Genomic DNA, 25,759 nt, shown 5'->3' with positions numbered 1-25,759 from the left:
AACAATCAACTCAACTATTCTCCAAATTCTTTGGTAAGGAGATCCCCACCATCTCCTCAGCCACCTGCAAACCACCCCACCCCTCAAGAGAACCAGAGACCATCACAGTGTATGTGCCACACCGCTGGTGTGAGAGCGCCTTCAGCTGAGGTGCAGCACACACCTTAGGGAGGTTTCTCTATGCACACAGCAGTACCTGCCACACCCTGTCTCAAATAACAAATGCAACTCCAAGGCAGAACAGGCCACGTCCCTTGAGGCAGTCTTTGGTGACAGCAGTGCTAGCAAAGGAATTATAATTTGTCACTCTCTGCATTGATGCAGATACAGTGGCAAAACTGGGCAGCAGAGAGCAGCCCAACATTTGATACGAGCACAGCAGAGTCTGAACACACTGCTGAAGCACCATGGGCTGCAAGGGTTACCCAGGACAGGCTCACATGAGTTTTCAGACAATTTCTTCCTTGGGATGACCCATTAATTTTACAATTCAATGAGAAAACAGAAAAGTAAGCTTTTTTGAAGTTCATATAATGTTCAGTTCTTGTTTTGAGTATAAAGTTCTGTTATTTTAAAGCTAAACCTGATTAGCACCTTCTATTTCCCTAAGGAAAGTGTTTGTATCATGAGGAAGAAGAATAATTGTCCCAGTATCTCCAGAGACAGACACACATTATCTTCCTCACCTTTTTCATGTGAAGATCAGTTAGATGGCTTAAAGCATAAGCTGCCCCACACTGTGACAGATATAGATCTCTAAACTCCTACTTTCACTAGGTCACCCCTACTCCACTGTGGCTTTAAAAGTAGAAAGATGGATCTGGATCTTTAAAGCCAAGTGCTTGTTGAGCAAGAACTACATAGGTATACATTTCCCAGAAAATTCCACCTGCACAGAATTTGGCAAGAATCTTGCAAATAGAACCCAGTTGGATGCCCAGTGCCACTAGTGAACTTTGCCCAAAGTGAATTAATTAAGTTGCCAGCAGGGTTTTCAATAAGAAGTGTATGAAAATTGCTGGGTTTTTTAGTGCTTAAACAGTGTCCTCACTTACAGTCCTGTATCTCAACTCCACAAAACACAACCATAACCTAACATTCAGGGCTTTGTTCCTTTTTTTTTTTCCTCCTGTACAAGGAGGCCACCGCACAAAATGTATCTCAAAAACAAAAGCTGGGTGTTGGTTGGAGTTTTCTGAGGGGGTCCTTCTTTGCAGATGGTGTGGTGGTTTTTTTGGTGGGGGGGAGAAGAAATTTGTTTTCTTAAACAAAAGGATACCAAGGGCACCACCTCCAACAATACCTTCTTACTTATCCTCTCCAATGCCATGGAACATCAGGATATAGAGCAAGAACATTAATGGATAAGAAGAATCCTGCTAAATCAGGGAGAAACGTGGGCAAGATTCCCTGTGTACATTGCAGGTAGATACTGGAGAGAAGCATCTTCAAGGAAGGCAAACATATCTCGGACACCAGTATGGGGCACGCAAAGGTCCATCCCCACACATAAGCACACCTTCCCCATCACTTGGTTACCTGGGTCTCGCTGGCAGTCTCCAACCTTCCCCTGGCTCTCAGCATGAGGGGAGGGGGAGTGTCTCCTGTGTCCTGCCTTTTTGTAGGCTCTTGCCTCACCCCTCCTATGGTCATCTCTAGATTCAGCATCATAGAGCTTCTCGTCACGTGCCATCCTGTGTGACGAGTGGCCCTGATGGTGAGATCTGTGTTTCTCAGGGTGCTGTCTGCCACCCTGATGCCAGGTGTCCTGCTGTGCCTCCAGTTCCATCTCAAGGAGGGGAAGGTGCTTTTCTCTGTCTTGCCTTCGTGGCTTTCTGCTGTGCTGTTCTTCCTCTGTGAATCCATGCTCCAACTCCAGGTCAAGACTGAGAAGTCTCCTCTCCTTCTCCCTGCCAGCTGTCCTCTTCTCCTGCAGCTCCCAGCTATTGCTGTGATCATAGGCACGATGCTCAGTCTCTCTTTCCAGGTCAAGGCTGAGATGTCTCCTGGACCTTCCCTGGCTGGCTGTCTTCTGCTCCTGCTGATGGCCATTGCTGGCCTCTCTCAGCTGAGGAGACCTTCGGCGGCCCTCTGAGGTGGAGTGCCCATGTTTGGGGGCATGGCCGGGCAAAGGTGAGGGGGGTCCTCGGCGCTCTCTCTGCTGGTGCCTGCACCTGCCATGACTGTGTGCTCTGGGAGGTTCAGAAATCTGCTCTCTGGGGTCACCCCAGGGCTGCTCTGAGCAATGGGGGGACAAACAAGGAGGGGGTTAGTGGTGCAGGGGTTTAATGGAGGTTCGAGACCAGACTCACAGCAGGGAGAGGAAGGAGCGTGATATAAGGTGCTGAAAATGCAGGCAAAGCATGATGAAAGAAAGAATAAGAACAGGGACAGATAAGGCTTGCAGGATACAAGAGAGGACACAGTGAAATGGCAGCCTGGCTAGCAGGGCAGCACAAGAGGCAACAAGGTTGGAGCAGAAAGCACAGGTCCAACCCAAAAGTGTCTGAGCACTTCCTAGACAAGGACAAGTCAATACAGAGACAAATGACTTTTAATGATGCCACTGGGGCTGAAAAACTGCCAAGAGAGCAGCTCATCTCCTGATGACACATCACTGCTGCAGGATCCTGAAACCACCTGGGAAAGATTTGCAAAGAAAGGCACAAGATGCAGGAAAAGTTGGGAGACAATGAGGAGCATAAGGCCAGGAGGGGCCAAGCAGAGTGGTCAGGTTGGACCCTGGTTTATAAGCATGGGTGAGCCTTGCCCTGGCTTCAGGCACAAGGTTTTTCATCAGAAAAAAGTCTCACCTAACCAGGGGAAAGACCCACATAAAGCAGAAAAGAAGTGAACAGGTAGGATAGGATTTTTTTTTTCTTTAAAAGCAAGAACAGGATAGCTGCAGCATCCAAACATCCTCCACCAGACTGTCACATATCTTTTGCACACCCACAAGTTTCAGGGCCTGCACTTATTCATTGTCCAAAAAGAAATTTCAGCTCTGAATGCAAGACAGTTATAGATAGAAATTTTAAGGCAGATTAAGACTTCAGAAAACCCAGGCTCCTGACCTCAGCATTGTAGCTAGAAAAGCTGCTTACTTGGCATTCTGGTGGGGTTGTTTCCTCTGTGCTTTCCAGAAAGCAGGTAGAAATTTTCTCTGCTTTTAGTTTCAGTAATAAACCTGAAACAGCTACGAGGATGCAGCAATCTGTCTGCATACAATCTACTAATTGATTTATTTTTTCAACTAACCTATTTGCTAAGAAAAATCATTGCACTGAGTGAACCATTATCTCTCTACAGCAGCTTTTCAAAATGAAAAAAAATGCCTTGAAGCAGAGATTGATTTGAAACAGGACTACACACACAACCCCCCACCAGAAAAACCCTGCAGCAGAGACTTTGCTCAACCATCCAGAGTTTGTTTTATAGTATCTCAAAATATTTAAAATAGATTTCACTGCACATGAATTGCATTCTGTTTTAATGAATAGCTCTGTCTCACAATCTATCTAGATTTCAGAGAGAGAAAAACAACCTCACACTAAAACTGAATGTTCCCTTCTAGTCATTCTATTCAGAAAAAACTTTTTCAGAGCCAGCAAAAATAGAGCCTACAAAAATCCACCTTCAAAACAAGTCTGTATGACTTTTATCCAGAACAGGTGTATTTTTAAAAGTCCAAGAACTGTAACAGGAACTGCTGCGGTTGCTCTTTAACTGGTTGGATTTTTTCTGTTCAGTTTTAGATCATACATATGATTTACAGAAAATAAATACCCAATCAAACAATCCAAGTGACTTACTGAACAACAGAGACCAGAGCCTGAAAGCCAGAGTCAATTTTTGAACAATAATCACAAGAGTGTGAAAATTAATTAAATGTTGTCATTGAGGAAAGCTCAATAAATACAACAGCAGAGAGCAGGAAAACAAAAAAGAGCAAAGCCTGGCTGTGCTGGGAAAGGATTGCTGCAGGTAACACAACCATGCCAGACAACCCATGCAGATAATTTGCTTTTTGCAGATAATTTGCAGGGTGATCTTGTGCTGGGGTATCAACAGGTGCTGGTTCCTGTGGCACCTTCCACAGGGGTCATGTAAACACTCCAAAGACCCTGGTGTTACTCTCTGAAGCAGCAAGTGACTGAGTGAATACCAAAATGTTTTTCATGGCACGGGCAGTTCTGGGAGGAACTCTGCCTTTTCTCATGTTTATTTTTCCACTTTTAAAGAGCTCAGATTGCTTTGGAGCAAGAGGCCTAATCCACACTCCTCCTGGATGTGGATAAATTTTACCTCAGTCTCAAACAATTAAAAAAACCCGAAAAACATACCCCACCCCCACCAAAACAAAAGAAACTTAAACAAAGCAAGGGCTTATTTGTTTCAATTTACAAATAATGAGGACAATACAAACCAAGGCTGCTGAAGCCTAATCAAATGGTACTCAAGTAATTAAGAGTTCCCAGAACAACAAGCTAGATGATCCAAGCATAAAATCCACTCCAGTCCTTTATAGCTTTTAAGGAGTGCAGATCAAGTGCAGCACTGCTATGACTGGTCAGGCAAACACCTCCTGCCTCACCTTCAAAATTATGGATTATTGCAGGAAGAAAACTTAGACTCACAAGATACCCTTCTCTCCAAATCCAAACCACAGTCTTACTTCAGGAAGTCACAGCTGATTGTTACAAAAATCCATCCTGTCCTACCACCTCTGCATGCACGCTTTTGCCTATGTTGTATTTTTTCAGACTTCTCCCATTTAATTCTGAAAACCTGAAGAGTGGGTTTGCCGTAGGACTCGAAGATCAATTTTTCCCAGCTTTGTACATGTAGAAGGACTTGTGATCATGAAGTTTCCACTTGATTACTGTTTTGCACTTTTGAACTTTGTGCTTTGTACTTTCTTGGCTATCTTTGAACTTCTTCCAAATTGAAACTAAAATACTTTGTGTAAGTTCAAATAAAGGACTTTAAAACTGCCAATGGCATTGATGTTAAAATGAAAAATGAGGTTTGATCTTCATCTTCACAATCTGTTAATCAAAAGCAACCCATCTTCCCCACCACATTTTTGAAGAAAGAACACAGGAACCACCACCAGCATAGCAAAGCCATCCCCAGATTGCTCCATAATTAAATACACACTGATTCTCTCCTCCCAGTTTAAAGAAGGTCTGTATTCAATCACAGAAGCTGACCAAAAGGAAGCAATAGAGCACCGTGGATCAAATGATTTCCACACTGTACAGTCCCAGATGATAATCACAGCAGAGACATTCTGTGGAGATGACCTTGTTCTTCAGTAAGTCATTCAAGGCAGTTGTGCTAATTTTACAGCTTGGGTACATACCTGCAAGGAGCTATTTTTGAAACACATCTCCATGAACCAGCATTTATTCCTTCATGTAGCTGTGCCAGCATCACAAATGAGCACATGGAACTGTCTCTCTTCAAATGCAAGCATGGAATTTCACCAGCATTTCTCCCCCACACCCTTGGTGTCACACAGCAGTAACTACCTTATCAGCCACTGTCTTTTTCCACAGGCACTTCTAAAACATGCACATGTGGCAGCACTTGCACATACACAAACCACACTACCTATCCCTGTCATTCAGGCCACCTTCAATGACAATAAAAACTATTAAATTGTCTTCTCTGCTTTTTTCTTTTTTTCACTAAATACTTCCCGATTATAAAATAATCTGATTCTGACCCTGGAAACTGATGTAATGCTACAGTGTTAAATGCAGGACTGTAGATTAAAGTTGAGTCTGAGGGATAAAGAGTTGTCAGACCACCAGGTTCACCTACACTGCCATGATCCTGAGCTTTTATCTTGCAGAAACATACCTCCATTTTCTGCATAATAGCTCTCTTCATAGCCTGTGCGTCCCTGGGACTCTGGGTAGTGTTTCTTGCGCATTTTTTCTTCCTGCAGTTCTTTCTGTTGTAGGAGACGGGCAATATCCTGCAGAGATGGAAGAAAACAGACATTAAATCACCACTAAAAAGTATCTCCAGATTCTTTTGGTCAAATTTTTTATTCAATTATTAAAATCCTTACAAAAAAAAAGTTTAATTTTTCAGACACAACAACAGTTACTCAAATTCAACCCCTGGACTGGACAAGGCTTTCAAATTAATGAGTGACACAAGGGACCATTATCAGCAACCAGGAGTCAAACCAGTATTCAACCAGCAGTCAACTCAGCCCAGTACTGAGATTCCAACACCATGGCAAACTCCCAGGTTCCCACTCCTCTGCACACAAGCCTGCTAAGCCTTAATGGCCAAAGCAGGGCAGAAGAGACTGCATGTGCAACCTCAGGCTTTCAACAAGGATTTGGAAGTCACAGAAGTGCACAGCCGCTAACGGGAGTGGGCTTGATCTCCTCCCTGCACTCTACCAGGGAAAGAAAAGCACAGAGACAAAGACTGTCCAGCTAAATGCACTTCTGACTGGAAGGAGTTCCCAGAGCAATCCATGAACTCACTTCACACTGGCTGTAATTTGCAGGGACAACAGGATGCCAGGCAGGGAAATGCATCAGTTTGACAGACAGAGACTTGAAGGAAAAGAAAATCGAAAGGACATTAGGAAGAGCAAACTAGGCACAAGGCAGGAGCACAGTGGGGACTGCAGCTATTTGTCTTCTGTCACAGTTTTGGTAGATATGCCAAAGAGAAGAGCACTCCATTTTCCTAATTGGTTTTCCTTTGAGATGACTAATGGATCAACAAGGCCTAGGAACTGCAAACAGCTCCCAGGGGCTTGCTCCTCTGAGGCCCACGAGCTTGTGAGTCAGTGAAGCCAATCTGGAGCTAGGGAGCAAAGCTGGGAGATACCAGCAGGGCATGCTGCCCCTTTGGATGCTATTCATTTAAGCCTTCCTAATCCTCAGGACCTTTACAGAGACATGCATGTAAAGTGGACACTGCAGGCAGGAAAGGCATGGCTGAAATGCAAACTAAGAGTCAACACCCTCCAGAGCCAAGCCATCACTGGAGGACATTGATGGCTGCTCAAGTACAAACTATCATTTCAGGATTCAGGTAAGATCTGCTCTGAAACAAACTTTGTGGAAAATCTGGGGATGCCACAAGCTCCTTCCAAAACAAAAAAACAAAAAACCACAAAAACAAAAACAAAAAACCAAAAAAGAAAACAAAAAAACCCACCAAAATAAAAATTAAAAAAAAAAAAAAAAAAAAAAGACAAAACAAAACCTCCACAAACTCCTTCCCCTGACAAGGTTAACCTTTCTACTAAGTACTGTAAGTCTATAAATATATGAGCTAAAGCACATTATCTCCAGGACTGAGACAGCTCAGGACTTGCAAATCCACACAAACTACTTCTTACAAACAGGATTTATAAACAGGCAGGGCAGGCAGGCTTAGTGCTTCATTTAAAATACCTGCACTCCAGAAAGGATCTGCCTCAGTCCTCAGCTACATTTCAGACACACTTGGGAACTTCCCATGTACCAGCAGGAAGAGAGAGAATATTTATGACTTCTCTTTGCTTTAAGCCACAGTCAGCTGACGCCTGCTCCCAGCTGCACAAGATGGTCAGCAGGCAGGTTTGACAGGCTGCAAGGACCTGTTGTCACATCACTGACAGCCCTGAATTTCTCTACATAAAGCAGGAAGGAAAGGTGTAATTCCACAAGTCAACATTAGTTTTGCATCTCCTTCACCTTCCTGATAAAAATATGACAGGTCACTACCTTTTTTTATCAGAAATTCTGTAGCCAAAGTGCTCCTCCCACCCTGTTAGCACAAGCTCCTCTTGGAAGCCAAGCCCTTCCCATCTGTCTGGGCAGTCTTTCAGTACTTGCTTGGAATTAATGGTAGAAGAAGAAGAAAATGAAGTCTTGCAAAAAAACCCGATGCATCTGTCAGGTAAGGGCAGATTTTTATTTCAGGCTCTGCCAGGAAATATAGTGTTGTGTTCAAGCTCTTCCTAATATAGAGAATGCCACCAGGTGCCTCTTGAACATCTTGAGACAACTCAGGCTTCTCAGGAAACCATCTGATATCAAAAAAGGGGACAAACTCCAGGTTCGCACATTCCTCTACTTGTGGGTTTCTTGAAAACTCTGACAGGCTGATCCATTGAGGTGACCAAGAAGTAAAACCCTTTGTACACTATGAACAAACCATACCACTCACTCTCAAACAAAAGGAGCAGAGAAACATTCTGAAGTCACAAAAGGAAACTGCTTACAGATTCCTTACAGCAAGAAACTGTAACAGGCTGTTCAGGTTCTGAAAGACTAAACTGAAGAATGGAGAAGCCAGAAACAGATGGCTGGGCTGAGAATCCCACTGAAATCTTTGCATTAAAGACAAAGAAATAATGACCCAGGATTCTCGCAAGAGCAGTACCTGTCTTGCATTTGAGAAAGCAAGCAGGTCTTAGAGTGTATAAACAATTACAACTTCCTACAACAGGGCAATAAACACCTCAGCAAGGCTTACTTATTACTTGACCTCTTCATTAGCAAGGCCACTGTCATCAACAACCCTTATGACCCTTGAGTGTGAGGACTATGACTGTATCTTATTCCTGTAACAGGACTCCCCAAAATCTCTGTGCATACAGAGATGTATGTCATGACAAGGACTGCCACCATGCAAGCCAACTCCTGTGGCTACTGGCCAAGAAATGTGTGGCCTGAAAGGGCTGCTATAAATAGCCCTGCCATCCCTGCAGCTTTAAAGGTTACCTCGTCTTTTTCCTCTTGCCTGCGGCGCTCCTCTGCTTCAAACGCGAGCTTCACTTGGATTTCCTGAGCAATCTCGCAGTCCTGTCGTTCCCTAGAAGGCAAGGAGACAGAGATTACAGGCAGCTGCAGTCACAGGCATCAGTCAGCCTGTAGAAAGGGATAAAAGAGCTAAAAAAAAATCCACCCGATTTACACAAAAGAATTATTACTCAGTGTTAGTGCAGAGCTATGAATCCTCACCAGGGACCAGGACTCCCTGTACTTACTGGTGGCCAAATTTAGAAAATACTTCCCAAAACATCCACAGAGTAAAAAGTAAAAGAGATTCATGGGCAGATTGCTAAGAAAGGAGATAGGTACCACAAAATAGGGCAGGCCAAAGTAGTGCTCAGGAGTCTGCAAACAGCCTAATTCTGCTGAGTTTTTGTACATGTGGTATCTAAGGAGAGGTTCAGGACTATGGTTAATGCAGGCACTTCTGGGAAGTGGCTTTCACATGTAAGCCAAGGAGAAGGAGGTGCAGGAATATGGTACATAAGCCAAGTGGAGTTTGGAGGTGGCAGTTCAGTAATGAATGAGAAATTCCACTGAGGTGGGACAAGATACAAAAGCAGGACCAGTGCCCAGAAGCAAGGGAGCAACACGTGTCAAAACAAGGGGGAAGGAGCCGCTGCCACAGTGCCAGTGTGGATGGAGGAACACAAGACTGCATTAACTGGGAACAGGGAGAGATCAGAGCAATTGAGACATGAGAGGTTTGGCTGTGCAGACAGACCAGGAAGGCTGAAAATCATCTGCAAGAACAGTGCCACACTCAGCAGCATGCTCTGATGTCCAACAAACAGGCTAGAACAATTGCCAAGGACTCATCAGGGCAATTCAGAAATGGGTTGGAGGATCTGAAAAGAAAGACTAAAAGTTCTCTCTTTCAGCACTGTTGAGATTGAGCTGAAGACCAGCTCTAAACATGTCAGGAAAGTCAATCCCCACAACTGCAACTACTGAGAGGCAAGGCATAGGAGGAAAACAGCTGTAAGCAGCAACAAGCACAGTCTGCCTTATTAGAATACAATCTTTTGAAGAATATACTGACAATGATCAGATAGGTGATAAAAACACTACCAAGAGTGGAAGACAACAAATTAACTGAAGCAGACTGAGCTGTGTCAAAGCTGTGCTATGTGGGCTGGAGCAACTAGTCCTAGGTTTGAGCAAGAATCTGGGCATAAATGACCTAGTGAATCTGGAGGCAAAGGACTGGAAGACAATCTAGGACATGAGAAGAGGAAGTTAAAACACTTAAGTGCAGACAAGCAATTTTTGTTGCAAAACCAAGAAATGTGGCATGGCTGTAGCATCCAGTGGCACAACAGAACCTTCTTTTACAGAAAGTAAAGAAGAAGGAGAGAAGCAGAAGGGCTGGATATGTGGCAAGGGCAGAGAGGAAGGACACTGCAACAAGAGGGTTTAGAGGATAGATGTCACTAAGAAACAACTCATTTGTCGTAGGCAACAAAAAGGCACACACAGCAGGAAAGAAAAGAAGATTATTTCTGTCAATAGATCCTTGGAAGCAGACCTTTGGACTGGAGTTATCAATAGGTCAAACATTTCAGGACACGAGTTTCTTTCATTCAGGTAATAAAACCTGGCAGTTTTTATGTGTGCCTGTGTGTGTTTCATTTGACTCTGGGGACAGATCCATTCAAAGCCACAAGAGTTCACACAGCAGCAAATCTAGTTCTTGAACTTGCTTTTTAAAAAGAGACTTTGGCAAACCTGGCACCAGCAGAGAACCACAGCTCCCAGGAAAACAATAGCTGAATAAGCAAATCCTAGGGAGCAGGCTGTCAGTGAGCCTGGTAGTGGATCCTTTACAACCCCAGGCTCTGAGGACATGAAACCAGGTAGAAAGTAAGTTAGAAAGGTCAGACACATCAAGGCATTGCACGTCTCCAGTTCCCCTGGCACCTGTGAGCAGAGCTAAGGTGCCAAGTTCATCAGCACAAACTGACTTGCTAAATGCTTAAAATACATCCTATTGAAAACAAACAGGACAGAAAAACAACTAATCATCTTTCAGAGCCAAGACAACAAGGTCATTGCCTCTCCGTTACCAGCAAAGAACCAGAAGTATTGCAAACACAAAAGCATTTTCTTCTTTCTGATGACACATCTTGGAATACACCACATCAATTCTTGAGAAGAACAGTTACAGAGGATTAGATTTGGGGGTTTATTGCTCAGCAGTAATTAAATACTGAAACTTGATTACTTAGTCAACATAAACGAATGTATTAACATGTGTGAACATAAGAAAATAGGTTCAAGAGCTTTGACAGCTCTTCTTGCCCTTCAGGTTCCTTAATGTGAGCTCAAGTGCCAATCAGACCCCAGAAATCAGCCAGAGCAACATAAACACCACAATTCCTGAACATCCCACTCATGAATCCTTCACTACTGGGTAGCCAGGAGTGATAAGAATGTTGGGAAAACTCTACATTAGTTTACAAAAAAGAGAAAAAAACTAAAAGTTTGTGTGATCAGAAAGCTCCCTCCCATTCACAGTGACTGCATATACTAGTTGTTGCCAGATGAGGAGAAAAAAAGGGATTGTTTAAGGGAACTGTTCACATCAGTGCAACAGAACTATCACAGCACTGGGAGCAAAACAGGGAAAGAACATATTTTCACACTATTTTATTTTAGTAATCTTGCTACTATGCTTAGCAGTGTGCAGGCTGCTCAGCTAGATGCGAGAAATGCTTTTTAAGAAGCATGAAAATCAGGTTTGATGCTTCCCTGAATTCTCAAAAAGAAATGTTTATATTCACTTATTTATCTTCACAAAGTCTTTCTCAGAGAAATTAAGATTTGAAAGGGAGAAGAAAGCCAATAAATTTGAAGAGCTTTTTTGTTTCCTGTTTCTAAAAACCCCTTAGTTCTGCCTTCTTACTCCTCCCATCACCTTGTAGCATCAAACTGTCCTACATGACACAGAAAGCAACAACAACAGGGATTATTTTGTTACCAGAACATGCTACTCTTGGACAGGGAAGAGACAGTGGGAATGTACAAAGAATTAAGGAAGAAAAAGATCCAATTACAAAAGGATGCCTCCAACTTCTTTTGCTATTCTTGCAGAAGAGCTCCTGCTCTCAGTAGAACTGCTGCTGACATAATGTTTTATATCAGCAGTTCTGCCTGTGCTTTGGCTCACAAAGTTTGTAAATCCCATTTTACAGAGTCCTACAACAACAAAATTGTTTGCAGCTCCCAGCAAGTAACAAAGAAGAATCATGTCAGCCATACAAAATCAATTTTTATGTTGTCATTTACTCACTCACATCTCTAATTGGTAATAAAGACAAAACTATTGAAAAAAGCACAGACTTGAGAGATACAAATGTACACAAGGTCTGTCCCAGTGTGCTGGGAACATTGAAAACAGTGACTGATCTGTCACACCCCAGCTTCAAAGCTTTTATGAGCTGCTGCTTTGAAGCCAGTCCTGTATCTCCCACATCTGCAACACAGAGCTCTTTCTGCTCTGTCACTGGTCCTGTCAGATGAGCCACCCAGGCTCTGTGATCTACCACCAACTGCACCTGGTGGGTGGCATTCCAGAACCCAACAGAAGTCAGGAGGCAGCACAGCTGCTGGGAGATGCATCCTGCCTTGCAGACCTTGTATTTGCAGGGACCCCCATCCACCCACGTCTCATGAGTGGGATCTGACTGAGCCCTGTCCCATGAACCATCTGTTACATCAGTACTCTGCAAGTCCACTCTGGATTGGAAAGCACAGTTTGTTTTGCCCTGTGCTGCCATGTTTCACTTCTACACCAGCTCCACAGCTGAGAGCCATGGCACACAGAGAGCCAAACCACAGACCACAGGGTTAAGATGTGGCATGTGGGGACTGAGCAAACCTGCAGAGCAAACTGGATCAGTCATTAAACACCCTCCCATAGAACATTAAAATATTAAACACCCTCCCAGTTACTGCAGAAGTCAGTGACTGCAAGAGAAGGCCAATTCCCCAACACCCATCCCCACTGAGCCACCCTGGAGCAGCAATTCCCCTTCCCAGGTCACTTCACACTGAGTAGCCTCAAGCACATGCAGGGGCTGTCAGTGCAGCAGGACACCAAAAGCATCACACCCAGCTCCTCAAAAGCACTCATCAGGCACAGGGCAAACACACCAATATCTGCAATTTCCACATGAGACAGATTCCCTGTAGCACTGGGTATTTCTGTGGCACAGTTCCTTCACTCTCAAACTTCAGCCAGGGACAAGGTCAACACAGGTGGCCAAGTTGCCCTATTTTCACAACAATAGAATGGGAAGGCTCCTTCTCATGGACAGGCAACAGTATCTAAGGCAGGATGGGCTCCAAGACCACCTGCTCCCACGCTGCTCTCATTCCTCTGTGCCAGAGCCTGGTATCACTACTTTTACAGCAGTGGACAGCCAAAGAAAAAAAGAAATAAAAGCAAAAGGCTGATGAACCCCATACAGTCAACTCAAAGCAGCTGCTTATTAGTGCTCTGACCAAATGGGACTAGCATTCCCATTCCAAGATCTCCAGCACAAACTCACAAGTCTTTTTGATGTTTCTGGATTTGAGCACGGGCTTTCTTATCCTCCTCTTCTTGCAGTTGCTTGGCCATCTGCAAGTCATGTTGCACCAGACGATTACGCTGAACATTTGTGGCCAAGTGATGCTCAACTGGAAATAAACACAGACAAGAAGCCTCAAATCAGGCTGCAGAACTTCACTGCATGAACAAGATAAACCAAGTGGGAGGGAGATTCCAGCCTAAAAAGGAAGACAGATCTTGGCAGGGAAACACCAAGCAATCTCTCTAAAGGTGGGAAAGTCCTGAACTGAAATTATGCTAGCAGCTTGAGATTGCCTCTTTTCAGCACTGAGGGGGCTGTATACGGGTCTGATACCAAAACAAGTTCTGCATATCTTAAACACATCCAGGTTTATAGGGAATGGTTTTTAGGCTTTGAATTTCATTTTCTGACCACATTAAATCACCCCAGACAAATGAAGTGGGTCTGGGAGGGACCACCAGAGACCAGTGAGGATGAGCTGAACCTAAACCACTATTATGGATACTTTCCTAATTTGTTCTCAATAACCTCTAAAGAAGAAAACTCCTCTTACTCTCAGCAGAATCAGTTCCAAAAATCTCCCTACTCTTATATTTAGCAACAGAGCAACTTAGGGCTCCAGTGAGTCCTTTACCATACATGGATATTGCCTGCCAGAAAAAATGGCTACATGAGCTGCAGCCCAGAGTCCTCTTTAATTCAGTGGTCTCAAGTTCCAGCACCAAGGGCGCAAGCAGCTGCACCCTTGGTGCAGCAGCAGGAATGGCATTAGCACCTGGTACTGGCAGATACCAAATCCGTGAGAAGCTGATTAGAGAAGCCACCACACCTGAAACTACAATGTAAACATACCCAAAGTAACAGATAAGCATGTAAAAAAAATTTTTTTTAAAAAAGCACCAGTCACTTCGAAGCTTCTGGCTGTCCTTTTTTTCCTCCTTTATAAACTCTTCTAGTGTACAGCTGCCCTACCTCAAAATGTCTGAGAAGGAAGGCTCCTTTCAAAAGGCAGACACTGGTAATTCTGAAATAAGTAAACAAACAGACCTCTTCTGGTTGTACTTCAGGTCAGACTATAAAACTTGAAGCTTCCAAAATTGCTAGTCATTTCTAAAAACCTTGCACAGCAACAAAACCCCAAGTGCACTCCTACATGCAATTTTATCATAAATGGCATAAACAAACTCAACTCTAAAGGAGAGCACAAAATTGAAATATAAAATGCAGCTATCTCTGGGGTACAATGTGAGCTGGAGCAGAGCGAAATGTAGTGTTACAGGATAGTGAAGACAGCAATAATAAACTGTATTCCATTAAAAGGAAAAAAATTAAATAAAGCAGGAAGCATTTTTCTTAGCAAAAACAAATAAAGCCAGATATCTGTTGGGACAAGCTTGCTTCAGTTTGTTCTGAAGATCATTGCTACTTACTCTCTTGTTCCTGTAAATTATGGGCCAAGGTATGATCTTCCAGAATAGCGAAGTCTCGACATACTGAACAGGGAAACAAAGTAAAGAGAATTAGCACCAGAAAAACCAAAAACAAACAACAACAACAACAAACCCAACAAAAAAAAAAAAAAAAAAAAAAAAATCAAATGAGCTATGGCAGTCAGGGGAGCATATGAACTTCTGACAGTTTCTACTAGCCAAGGTCTGGAATTGTGTTTTTTTCCCCTCCTGCCATCATGTCTATTTTAGTGTGTGTTTATTTCTTTGTCCTTGCTGGCATAAAATGCCTTCTCCATTTTCCCCTCGATCTCCACTTCAAGAACAGAACAGTCCATGCTACTACTGGATCAGACCTTATGTACAAACCTCTGCATTCCATTCAAACAGAATGTATATTATATATTTTTACCAATGCCCACACTGACTGCATTCAGCTAAAACCAAGGGCAAGCATTTGTGTTTACTGTGACTTTCTGTGCCAGGTTGAAGAGTCTGAGAATAGTATTTTCATGGCACAAAGGGTACGTTCACACTGGCTGCTCTCCAAAACTGAGCAGACTGTGCTCCATGGCTCTCACTGCAAGGCATTTCTACCAGCTCAGGTATCATTTTCAGTTGTTTCTTGTAAGCTTCACTGACTCTAAAAGCAGATGCTGGATTTGCATCTAGAACCCAGATATGGGATCAATCACAGCATTATGGGCAGAGATAACTACATCTTCTTCAAAAGATGATGAAAATGACTTTGAGACAAGTGAAATGGGAAACAGACGAACTCCCTTTGGCACCAGTTTAGGAGCAGCAGATTTTTGCCAATGCCTATCACTTTCCCACTTGAACTTTCAAAGGAATGCTCTACCTACACTGAAGAAAAACACCAGAGTATATTTTCAACTTGTTATGATAGGCAGTAGGGCAACAAATCACAAGCCTCATACATACTGGACAGGGACAGACACAGCATCAGGCTCAGCCTTTTGGTGACAGGTTCACATCAGCTTCTCTGTGAACCAAAGACAGACAGTGACCTGTCCCCCCAGACTGCAGAATGGGGCCCCTTTTCACAGAAGTGCCAGACCTGGGGTTTCTGCCTGCTTTGAGGGGAGTTTAAGGCAGTGGCACAAAAAAATTTACACTAGAGAGGTCTGTCATTTATTTTCCCCTCAATGTGACAAGCTAAGAAGCTTAACAGCACCCACAGAGGGGAATATCTCCCACTTGAAACACATCACAAAGCAGAGAACTACAAGGTGCTTCTGAAGCCACAGAGGGAAGTACAAACTCCTCCTGCTGCACTCCACTGGCAAAACCTCTGGGGAAGACCAAGAGTTCCCTTTAGCAGAGCACAGGCACAGCCTCAAAGATAAACTGAAAATAACCCCAAAACCCCCAGAATGCATCAAAAGTACAAGGGGAATTTATGAAGATTCTGTTTGTGAAAGGGTTCAGAGTCAGAAAAAACATTTCCATTGCCACAAAGGAAATGAGAAAGTAGCTGCATTTTCCTAAGCCACGATCCCACAAGCCTTCCCTTTTCTCACAGATGCACACGTTCCACTAGAGAAGCATCAAGACATTACTCCACACCCAGGTATCCTTCACAAAATATCTAGAAGAGTTTCTAGGTGTCTGTACCAAGAGATCAGATAATGCTTTACCATATTCAATGGAATTTTTGGTTCAGTCTGCATTGAAAGGTGTTTTAAGATGACAAAAGCTCCTAACAGCCAGGGAAGGACAGTGACACGCAGCAGGGTAGAGATGAGGACAAAGGTTACAGTTATATGATCCCACAGTGGCCCACTTTAAGCATGAATAAATCTGGATGGTGTAATTAAGGTTTTGCTGTTGCTTTTTTTCATTGCAACTTCTTTTAAAAAAGGAAAGATGATATGAAACTCAATAGCATTGAAATACTGCCAGTGGCCATTTCTGTACAAAGAAAGAAATGTTGCCTTGAGCCACAGATCTGGAACAGCCACAGCTGAGTCATGGGCAGCAGAGCTGTTCACAGGTTACAAACCCGGAGTGCTTGGTGGTCACCAACACATGCTTTTTACAGAATAGGGCAAGGGAATCTTGCCCTAGAGACTAATTCTGTGATCCCTAATACTACTTCAGCTTCCTAGAACGACTGTGGAACAACCACCATCTGGCTTGCTGGAGGATCCATCCAACACATCCAACTCAGTGCTTTGAGCCTTACCGTGAGTTCAGACACCTCAGCACAGAGCAAATCCGCCCAAATCTAGGTTATTACTGCCATGTATTCAAGAAGCAGTGCTTGCTCTTGACTGTTTAAAAAACAAACAAACAAAAAAGAGAATGGGAGGATGGGAGGGAAGTGTTATTTTAACTGCAATAGGTCTCTGAGCAAGTCCACAGCACAGCTGCCTGAACAGCTGTACCAGCAAGACAAGGCACGCAGCACAGGAGCAAGGATGAACATTTCAGAGCTACACATTTTTTTGCGTAAGGATCACTGCTACAAGAAATGCTTAAAAAAGTACATCCTAGCCCTTCCCAAACCCATGCTACACGGGCTCACACACTGCTCTGATCCCTCTGGTATTCAAGAGTTCTGACTTGTCAGTCAGTCCCAGTGCTGGCAGACCTTTGCCCCATCCTCCCCAAAGAGGCACACAAGCATAGGAGGACTTTAGCTTTGTTGGTTTTTTTTTTTTTTTTTTTTTTTTTTACTCCATTCTACCCACACCCAGACACACTTCTCTGTTTGGAAAAATACACATTACAGAAACATGCTTGGCACATGGGCAAGAAAGTGGGAGGGCCGTGGTAGGACACTGCTCCTTGTCTTTTGACAGTCTTGCACCCACTCCAGAAAAGCCTCACCTCTGTCAATGAGCTTTATTCCTACAATGCAGCAATGATTGTTTAACCATTTTGGATTGACAGGCCACTAAAGACTTCCTAAAGAAAGCATGGGCTCAAAATAAAAAGGCAAAGTCCATATAGACTTGTGTTGCATAGACAGGCCTGCTTCTTCTAGCTGCTTCTCCAGAGAAGTGCTGGGAGTAGTCCATGTCTCCAAACAAACAAGCAAAACAAACTCCTCAAATTCTCAGTTCTTACAGGCTACAGCTGAAAGCTACTGGATGTCACAGACATAAAGCAAGGACAAAGGCTCCTGGTTTAGGTTGTTTTGAAGCTCAGTGACTGGGTCACTGGGCCAATAAGCACATATAAGCCAGAGTACCACCTTCCCTGGTGCAACTTCCAGCTCCTGGCCCAAAGCCACCTAAGTCCAGTGCCATCCCTAACACAGCCACACAGCACCCAGACCTGGGGCTGTGCCCTGCCACCACCTGTCCCACATCCACACAACACTGACAAAACAAGTGGGAATGCTGCCCTGAGATGAGCCACCAAGTTCCAGGGCTTAGACATGAATAAAGGGGCTGGGTCTTAAATCAGTGATATTGACCCACCAGTACAGAGAGAGGAAAGCTGGACAGTTACCAGTGACATGCACACTGGAAACTTCTCAGTGTCTGGGTTCCCTGGTTCTCCCATCTCACAGAGGACAGACACAGCATGGAGCAGACTGGTGGGGCAGCAGAAAGCCTTGGGTTTGTTCACACATTTGGAATTATTTGAGCATTGCTGAAGAAGCCATTGGGCTGCACACACTCTCCTGTTACAAACCCAAGCAGACAGCTTGAGCACACAGCCCTCTCTTTGTGCTGCTGTGGCTGCTGGCAGGGCAGGCAGCACAAGACCTTTCGTCACTGTCAGAAACTTGGCTGGGCTGGCTGCCTCCAACTCATCTCAGCATATTATTCTCAAGTCCCATCAGCCTGAGAACAACGTGCTATGGAAGATGAGAACATCCCATTACGAACACAACGAAGCACTGTCCGACAGCCAGGTGGCAAAGGATGGGGACACCTGCACCTCCCTAGCAGATTTGGGGCTGATGGCAGTGCAGAACATTCCCTCACAATTAGACCCAGTACCCATGGCACCAAGCCAAGCATGACAGCAGCTGCAAGTGAGCCCAAGGAAACCAATCCTTGAAGACTCACATCCAACAATGAGGCAACTATGAAATTACTGGAGATGTGGAGTGGCCAGGCATGGTCTGAAATGAAGTTTCGTCAGCACTAGTTCTAATTCCCTGCCCAGTCTCAGCAGGGTACAGCACAATCATTACTAGGTATTATATACACTGGATTTGTGCTGAGAAATAGGATGGCCTCAAGGACAACAGACTCAATTTCTCCTCTCTGAGAGGCTTTGTATTTAAGGGAACAGAAATCCATTTCCTTGCTCCCTAAAAATGTCTAAAAAATGAAAGGTGAGATTAATATTATCTTCACTGTTGCAAATTAACTTAACTTCCCATCCCTGAGCCCTGGCTGGGAGCCACCAGGCAGTCAAACAAGCAGCAGGGGTGCAATCAGAGCAGCTACAATTGGCAAGTCCAGCGAAGCATGGAACATTCACAACAGGTTTACCAAGACTGATTGAGCCAATCTACCTTGGCACAGCAGGGAGCAGACCAGGAATACACTCTAGCACAGCTGTCAATAAAAAAATGCCTGCCCAGGAATTCCAGTGGCTGCTATGGCCAGCAGAGGTGCCAGCTGGGGAGGATGAGGGCAGAAGCATCACCCTTAACAGTGACAGGATCCAAAACCCATGAATGGAAGAGGGAGCTCACTTGTCTTGAGGAATCCCCAAAAGCCTCTCTGCAAGCTCCAAACACAGGTCTTCTCTGGTAGTTCTCACTGGAAATATGCCTTTTTGTGCATTGGTGCATCTGAGGCTCTTGGAAACGTGGCTGCAGCCCTGCCTTTATGGCTGACATAAGAAAGTCCCTAGGTACAACAGCTCAGCAAAATTTCATGAAATAACCTCTTCCATTTTATGTTCTGCCACCCATCTCACTAAACTTCTCCAGCATTACCTCAGCTCCACAGCTCAGTATTTTTAACACCCCAAACTGTTTCAAACAGATCAAGGTAACCACAAGAGAGGAGCAAAGGCACCCTTAGATGTTGCTAGTGATACTCAGGTATGTGACAAAGAGGTAGGTAACACCCAGGAATGGGTGTTGTGGTGCACTGTCTCAACAAGAGGTCAGCCCCTACTGTCTTTTCAAGCAAGGTTCACAGCAAAACACCGCCCTCACTTCTGCCTGAAATCTTAGATCATGTTTTGACATCCACTGTGGGTCCCAAGGGCCCCCTTGGTTCACGTGGCCCATATAATGTGTCCAGGATACATGCCAGTTCAATGACCCAGGGACCACAGATGCATGTTCCAAGCATTTCCTTTTGGGTCTTAAAAACCATTTCTTGCTCCCCACCCCCTCCACTCCCAGCATTTTCCCGACAGCACTATGTGCTGGGTAATTCACAAAATAAACTAGGTGTGAGTCATACTTAGTTTAGAGCATCTGCAGTTCTTGAATTCTAATCTAAAGGACAGGAGGGAGAGGAAAGACAAAAGTAACAGAAAAAAGCAGTATCATCAGCTAAAAATCACTTTTAGGACCTACAGAGCTGATAAATTAATGGCAAGCAGCAAATGCAGCCTTTTATAAGCCAGCAGTCTCAGTAGGATGCCTGAGTGATGTAGATTCCTGCAGATTAGAAAGCAAGTTGGGATCTCTTACAGACTCTTACCAGCAGGGACTGGTCAGGCCACTCCAAGACAGATAAGCCTTCAAAATCTGGGATTTCCTTGAAGCAAAGCCAACCTGACCAAGTAGCCACCCAGCTGGAGGTGAAGGGCTGCCCTGAGGGCAGCTTCCAGATAAAATGTGCAACAGCTGGGATCTCAACCCCAGCAAAGCTGCTCTGTGAGATACATGGCCCAGCCTCGGCAATTCCCATTTTTGCCCTGCCTCTCCCATCACACCAGGAGCTCCTTCCACCACAGTGGGTGCTGACAGAGGCTGGCTAGGACATGCCTGGCTGCTCCAGTTATACAGATGACATTCCTAAGGCCTTGCTCACCAGGCCCCATTTTGCCAAGGAAATCAGAAAATCATGCAGGGAGAAGGTGGATCCCAGATGGAGGGCAGGTCTGGGCAGCCTGAAGAAGGGAACAATTTCTGCTCCTCAGCCACAGCACCAGAGCATCACACATAGCTAGGAGCTATGAGGCAGCACAAGGATACAGGGTGACTCTGTGGGGAACCAAACTGAGGGGTCTCAGCCGAATTCTCAAAAATGCAAACATGCAAAATAATAATAATTAAAAATAAATAAATCACCAAACCATCATGGTTTTTTTACTAGCAGTCTTGGCCTGGAAGCTAAGAACCTCCTGGGATTTGGGAAGGAGTTTATCCTCTCTGCTCTAAGCTAAATGCCTTGAGGTCAAGGCCATGAGATTTTTGTGCTCTGTCTGCACCATTCTCCAACATTAAGCTCTCACCTGCCTAACAATGCTTTAAGAACAGACGACTATGCATTTTGGAATCAAACCCTCAGAACTTCATTATATTTTTTAACCTGCCTTGGGACAGAAATCATCAACATTCACAAAGTGCCTTCTCCAAGGCTACTAGTTTGGCAATCTCACTTCTGTAAAGAAGCCTGCACACTGTATCACAGACTAGTCCTGAAGCTGAGAGAGTATCTGCTGAAGACCTCAAAACAGAAGGTGACGTGCTTTCAGTGTAAACAGGAAGCTGGAGATACTCAAGAGAGTGGAAAAATAGCATAAGGCACCTCAAAAGGTTATCCTTTGAGCAAGCCCCAGCCACAAAATTTGATAAGATTTATCATTCTGCTTTTCTACAGAAGGCTGCCATGTTTTTCATCACTGGATAACTCCACCCTACCTGGTTTCATCTGCAATGTTTCTAAATAAGAGCACATCTTCTTATTCCCAAAGCTTAAAACACAAAAAAACCCCATAGGTCGAGAATATTAAAGACCATCTCTTTGACTTCCAGAAGAGAATGCTGAGTTGGTGCATTTCAATCACAAAATCCTAAAATAACTTAGGTTGACAAAAACATTAAGTATTAAGTACAACCACTGATCTGGCACTGCCAAGCTCACCACTAATGCATACCCTTTAGTGACACATCTTTTTAGTATCTCCTAGAATGGTGACCCAAATACTTTCCTGTTTCGACCAGTGGTCATCCTTATGCTGAAGATGTTTTTTTTTTAACATCCCATATAAACTTCCCCTGACAGAACTTGGGCCAATTCCTCTTGTTCCATCACTTGATACTTGGAAGAAGAGGCCGATGGCCACCTGGCTGCAACCTCCTGCCAGGAACCTGTAAAGAACAATATGGTCTCCCTTGAGCCTCCTCTTCTCCAGGCTAAACATCCCCAGCTCCTCAAGGACTTGTGCTCCAAACCCTTCCCAGCTTCATGCCCTTCTCTGGACTCATTCAGCAGCTCAGTGTCTGCGCTGTAGTGAGGGGCCCAGAATCAAGCACAGGATCCAAGGTGTGGCCTCACTAGTGCCCAGTACAGGGTGACAGTCACTGGCCACACCACTGCTGATCCAGGCCAGGATGGCACTGGCCTTCTTGGCCACCTGGGCACACACTGGCTCATGTTTAGCAGGCTACTGACCAGCACACCCAGGTCCTTTTCCATTGGGAAGCTTTCCAGCCACTCTGTGCCAAGACTTTCAGATGTACCTAAAAATGGCATTGAGCCTTAAAAAGTAATGACATCCATGCTTTGAAAATTCACCCTTTTCAGCCATGCCCAGTTGGGTCCCCAGACACAGAGTACCCTGAGTCACAAGAGCTGTCCAACACTCCCAAGTCCTACAGCCAACATTGCTGCTACAGCTGCTGCTTTCTATTGCAGGGGCTCAACACACAGAATAGATTAACACTTTAAAGCAGAGAGCAGATAGATAATATGATATATGTTAATGTCTGCAAGTCGTTACCTGCCAGGCTCAGAACACTCATCTCTGTAGAAATTTCTTGATTGCCCCAATGTCCATCTACCTGTCCAGGACTGCCTACACCCAAAAGATCACCAGTGAGCTCAGCCATTGTAGACCCACCAGTAACACACAGGTGGGTCTCTACCACAAAAACTTCAAGGTAGGTATACTTGCCAGGGATGGCCTGGCTGGTTTGACACCACAGTCAAATAGCAGACCTCAGGCAGCCAAACACTTCACTCACAACATCTGAGATTGTAACTGAGTCTGTGTATGGAAAAAGATAATCTCAATCACCAGCGAGAACAAAAGCTGTTTGTGTAGTTCATCCTGTCCAGCATTTGACACAGCTTCAGTTGACTCAGCTAAATACCATATATGCAAAAGGAACAACCAGCAATAAAGGCAGGGAGTTTTCCTAGGAGTCAGTTTTAACAACTACCTCCCAACCATGGACCACAGCAAAACAAACAACACTTGACTCCAACAGCTGTGCTTTACCCTTTACCCCAAAAGCAAACTACCATACACATCACTGGAGAGCAGGGCAGGAGTTACCTTCACCAGGAGAGGTTAAAATCCCTGGCCCATACAGGCCCCATGAGCATCACTGTAACTGTAAGACACGCCTTTAGCTGTGCCCCATGGATCACACGACACTCCTTTTCTGGAAGGTTTTTTGGTTTCTTTTGCAGACACAATGTCATGGCACCTTTAGCTTTAAGCCCAACACCACTCATTTAAATTGGTGTATGGGAGGGTTAATAGAAAAACAGTCTCTTATCAAGTGCAACTCAAAACAGCCACCCACTCAGAAAACTGCTGGGGCATGGAGCTTGCATCTCAAGAGATTTGCACTGTATGTACACTCCCTTACCCCACACCCATCTCCAATAGCAATCACTGCATTCTGTTGTTTTATCTATTTAATTCAGCTTTTAGTTTAGCATTTTACCCAATTTTACACCACACAAAACTTTTGGAAGGACATATTGAGTTTCCCGGATAAGCAAAATTTCCGTTCTCTTACACACAGTAAGTTTCCCAGATAGGCAAAACTTCCATTCTCTGATGAATGCACAGCGAAACCCCTTGCTCAGTTCAGCAGTTTCTCTGCAGAGAGCTGGCAGGCCCACTTTGTGGTTCAGGGTGGCTTTCAGGAGCCATGGCACCCTGGATTGCAGATATTTCACCAGCATTTCTTAGCCCTCAGGCTGTAGTGAATAACTTCACACAGCAGCTCCAAAGAGGCAGCTGAGAGCAGAGATAATGCAAAGTGTCAGCTCTCACAGGGGTCTCCTCTAGCTTAATCTTGGAAGATAATGTAGAAAAATACAAGGGAGACAGGATGCAAAAAGGGAGGTTTGAACGCCCCTCTGGTACAACTTCATGCCCTGACTCAGTTTGGCGACTGCTTACAAAAGGCTGACTGCTGGAAACCTCACACCCACACAGAAGCTGCCAAGTGCCAAAAAAAGGTTCAAGTTCCTCTCTAAACCCACAGTGTGCTTTTACATGACAGTGACCTGCAGTTGTACAGAGAAACAATAACTTCTGGAAAAAACAAGCAGAATAAAGAGTCCCCAGGGATGCCACCTCCTCTTCAGCCTTTGGACGACTAGAGCCAAGCCTGAGACTGTTCCATGGCTTGCAGCTGAACCAGAGCTACAGCTGAAAGGACACACCACAGTGTCAGTGCACATTCCAACCAGCCAGGTTTTATTCCTCCAGATCAGATACTAAGAGAAGCAAAGCTCCAGCAGGATGAGCCTCTGAGCAGCCTCCCAGCCTTGATGGAAACCCTGCCAGCTGCTGCATTCAAAGCTGAAGGTATCTGAACTAACCCTGCAGTCAGCTCCAATTCTTGCACAGATTCCATCAGCTTCCTTTTCCCTAGAAAGGTGGCTGCTAGGATGCAAGCAAAGACTCCTGTCTGCCACCTGTTCAGCTGCTGCCAGCACTGTAAAGCTGCTCTGCAAGAACAACTACCCTCTACTCAACCAACCAAGGCCGTTGGTTTGTTTCAAAACCTTTTTCCTTTGCTCCGCTAGCTCCTCACAGGTACTCTCCCCCCTCTCCCTCCTTGTTTCCTGTGTTTAAGTTCTCCAGGTTTATTAGTCAGCTCTGGGGAACACAAAGTACCAAAGCTGGCCCCAGATCAGTCAAAATTCCACATCCATCTACAAGTCACAAATCAGTAAAGCTACAGCACTAACAATACATGTTCCTTTTCCTGTCACAGCCTGGTGTTGGCACACTGCCCTAAGTGCAACTTCAGATTTAAAACACTGGCATACAAGGGTAAGAATAAGTCTCTGGCTTCTGAGACCAGATAGACAGGGAGGCAGAGCTCCCTGCATCATTTTGAAGCAAACTGCTTTGTGGCATCTGAGCCCACAGTTCATATACATTGCAAAGCACGAGGGAGAAGCAGGCTGGCAGCCTTTTCTCTTCTTCGAGGGTACTAAATGAGCTCCAGGTCAGTAAAGGTAAATTTTTTTGCTTTGGGAACTGTATCACGTTCAGGTGATATTGCATACTCACAGCTTCTTAAAAACAAGAAAAAGTGAAAAAAAAAAAAAAAGAACAGTTAAATCAGAACCAAGTTAAGTTCACCTGTTACACAGCCAGAGTGGATGCTGTGGGCAATGTCAGCTGCCTGGAATACCAAGTAACTGAGCACTGAGCTGGAGACAAACCTGCTTTTTCCACCTTGCATCAGGGATGTGTGGAATCCAGGCAGGGCTTTGCAGCCCTAGCCAAGGACTCAGTCCTTCCAGCACTGCAATTAGGGTCAGAAGAGCCCAGCCTCTTCCCAACATCAACTTCCTTTGGAAACCTGGCACCTGCAGGAGAGCACGGCCCTGAGAACAGCAGAGCTCTCTGCCTGCCATGAAAACAGCCAACACCCTGGTGGCTTGGAAAATTCCCAGGCCTTCTCTGCGCTGTGCTCCACCACCTCACCTCAGCAGCACTGCCAAAGGCTTCAGGAGCTGCTGGTGAATTTAGGTCATAAATCCTTCCCATCCCA

General features: G+C 44.7%; 1 protein-coding gene across 2 annotated transcripts in view; it reads right to left on the bottom strand.

Annotated features, from left to right (window-relative positions):
- CCDC50 (coiled-coil domain containing 50) overlaps nt 1–25,759 on the bottom strand; it is a 44,731-nt gene that overhangs the window by 11,982 nt on the left and 6,990 nt on the right. For both annotated transcript variants that reach the window (XM_053951967.1, XM_053951968.1), the window contains exons 2-5: nt 14,809–14,871; nt 13,355–13,484; nt 8,751–8,841; nt 5,869–5,986 (exon numbers count right to left, since the gene is read on the bottom strand). In XM_053951967.1, the coding sequence (XP_053807942.1) occupies nt 5,869–5,986; nt 8,751–8,841; nt 13,355–13,484; nt 14,809–14,871 (402 nt within the window). The remainder of the gene's footprint in view (nt 1–5,868; nt 5,987–8,750; nt 8,842–13,354; nt 13,485–14,808; nt 14,872–25,759) is intronic.

This window comes from Vidua chalybeata, chromosome 10, assembly GCF_026979565.1.
Source record: "Vidua chalybeata isolate OUT-0048 chromosome 10, bVidCha1 merged haplotype, whole genome shotgun sequence".
NCBI lineage: Eukaryota > Metazoa > Chordata > Aves > Passeriformes > Viduidae > Vidua > Vidua chalybeata.
The sequence above is the reverse complement of the archived record's forward strand: the minus strand, read 5'-3'. Positions and strand labels throughout refer to the sequence as shown.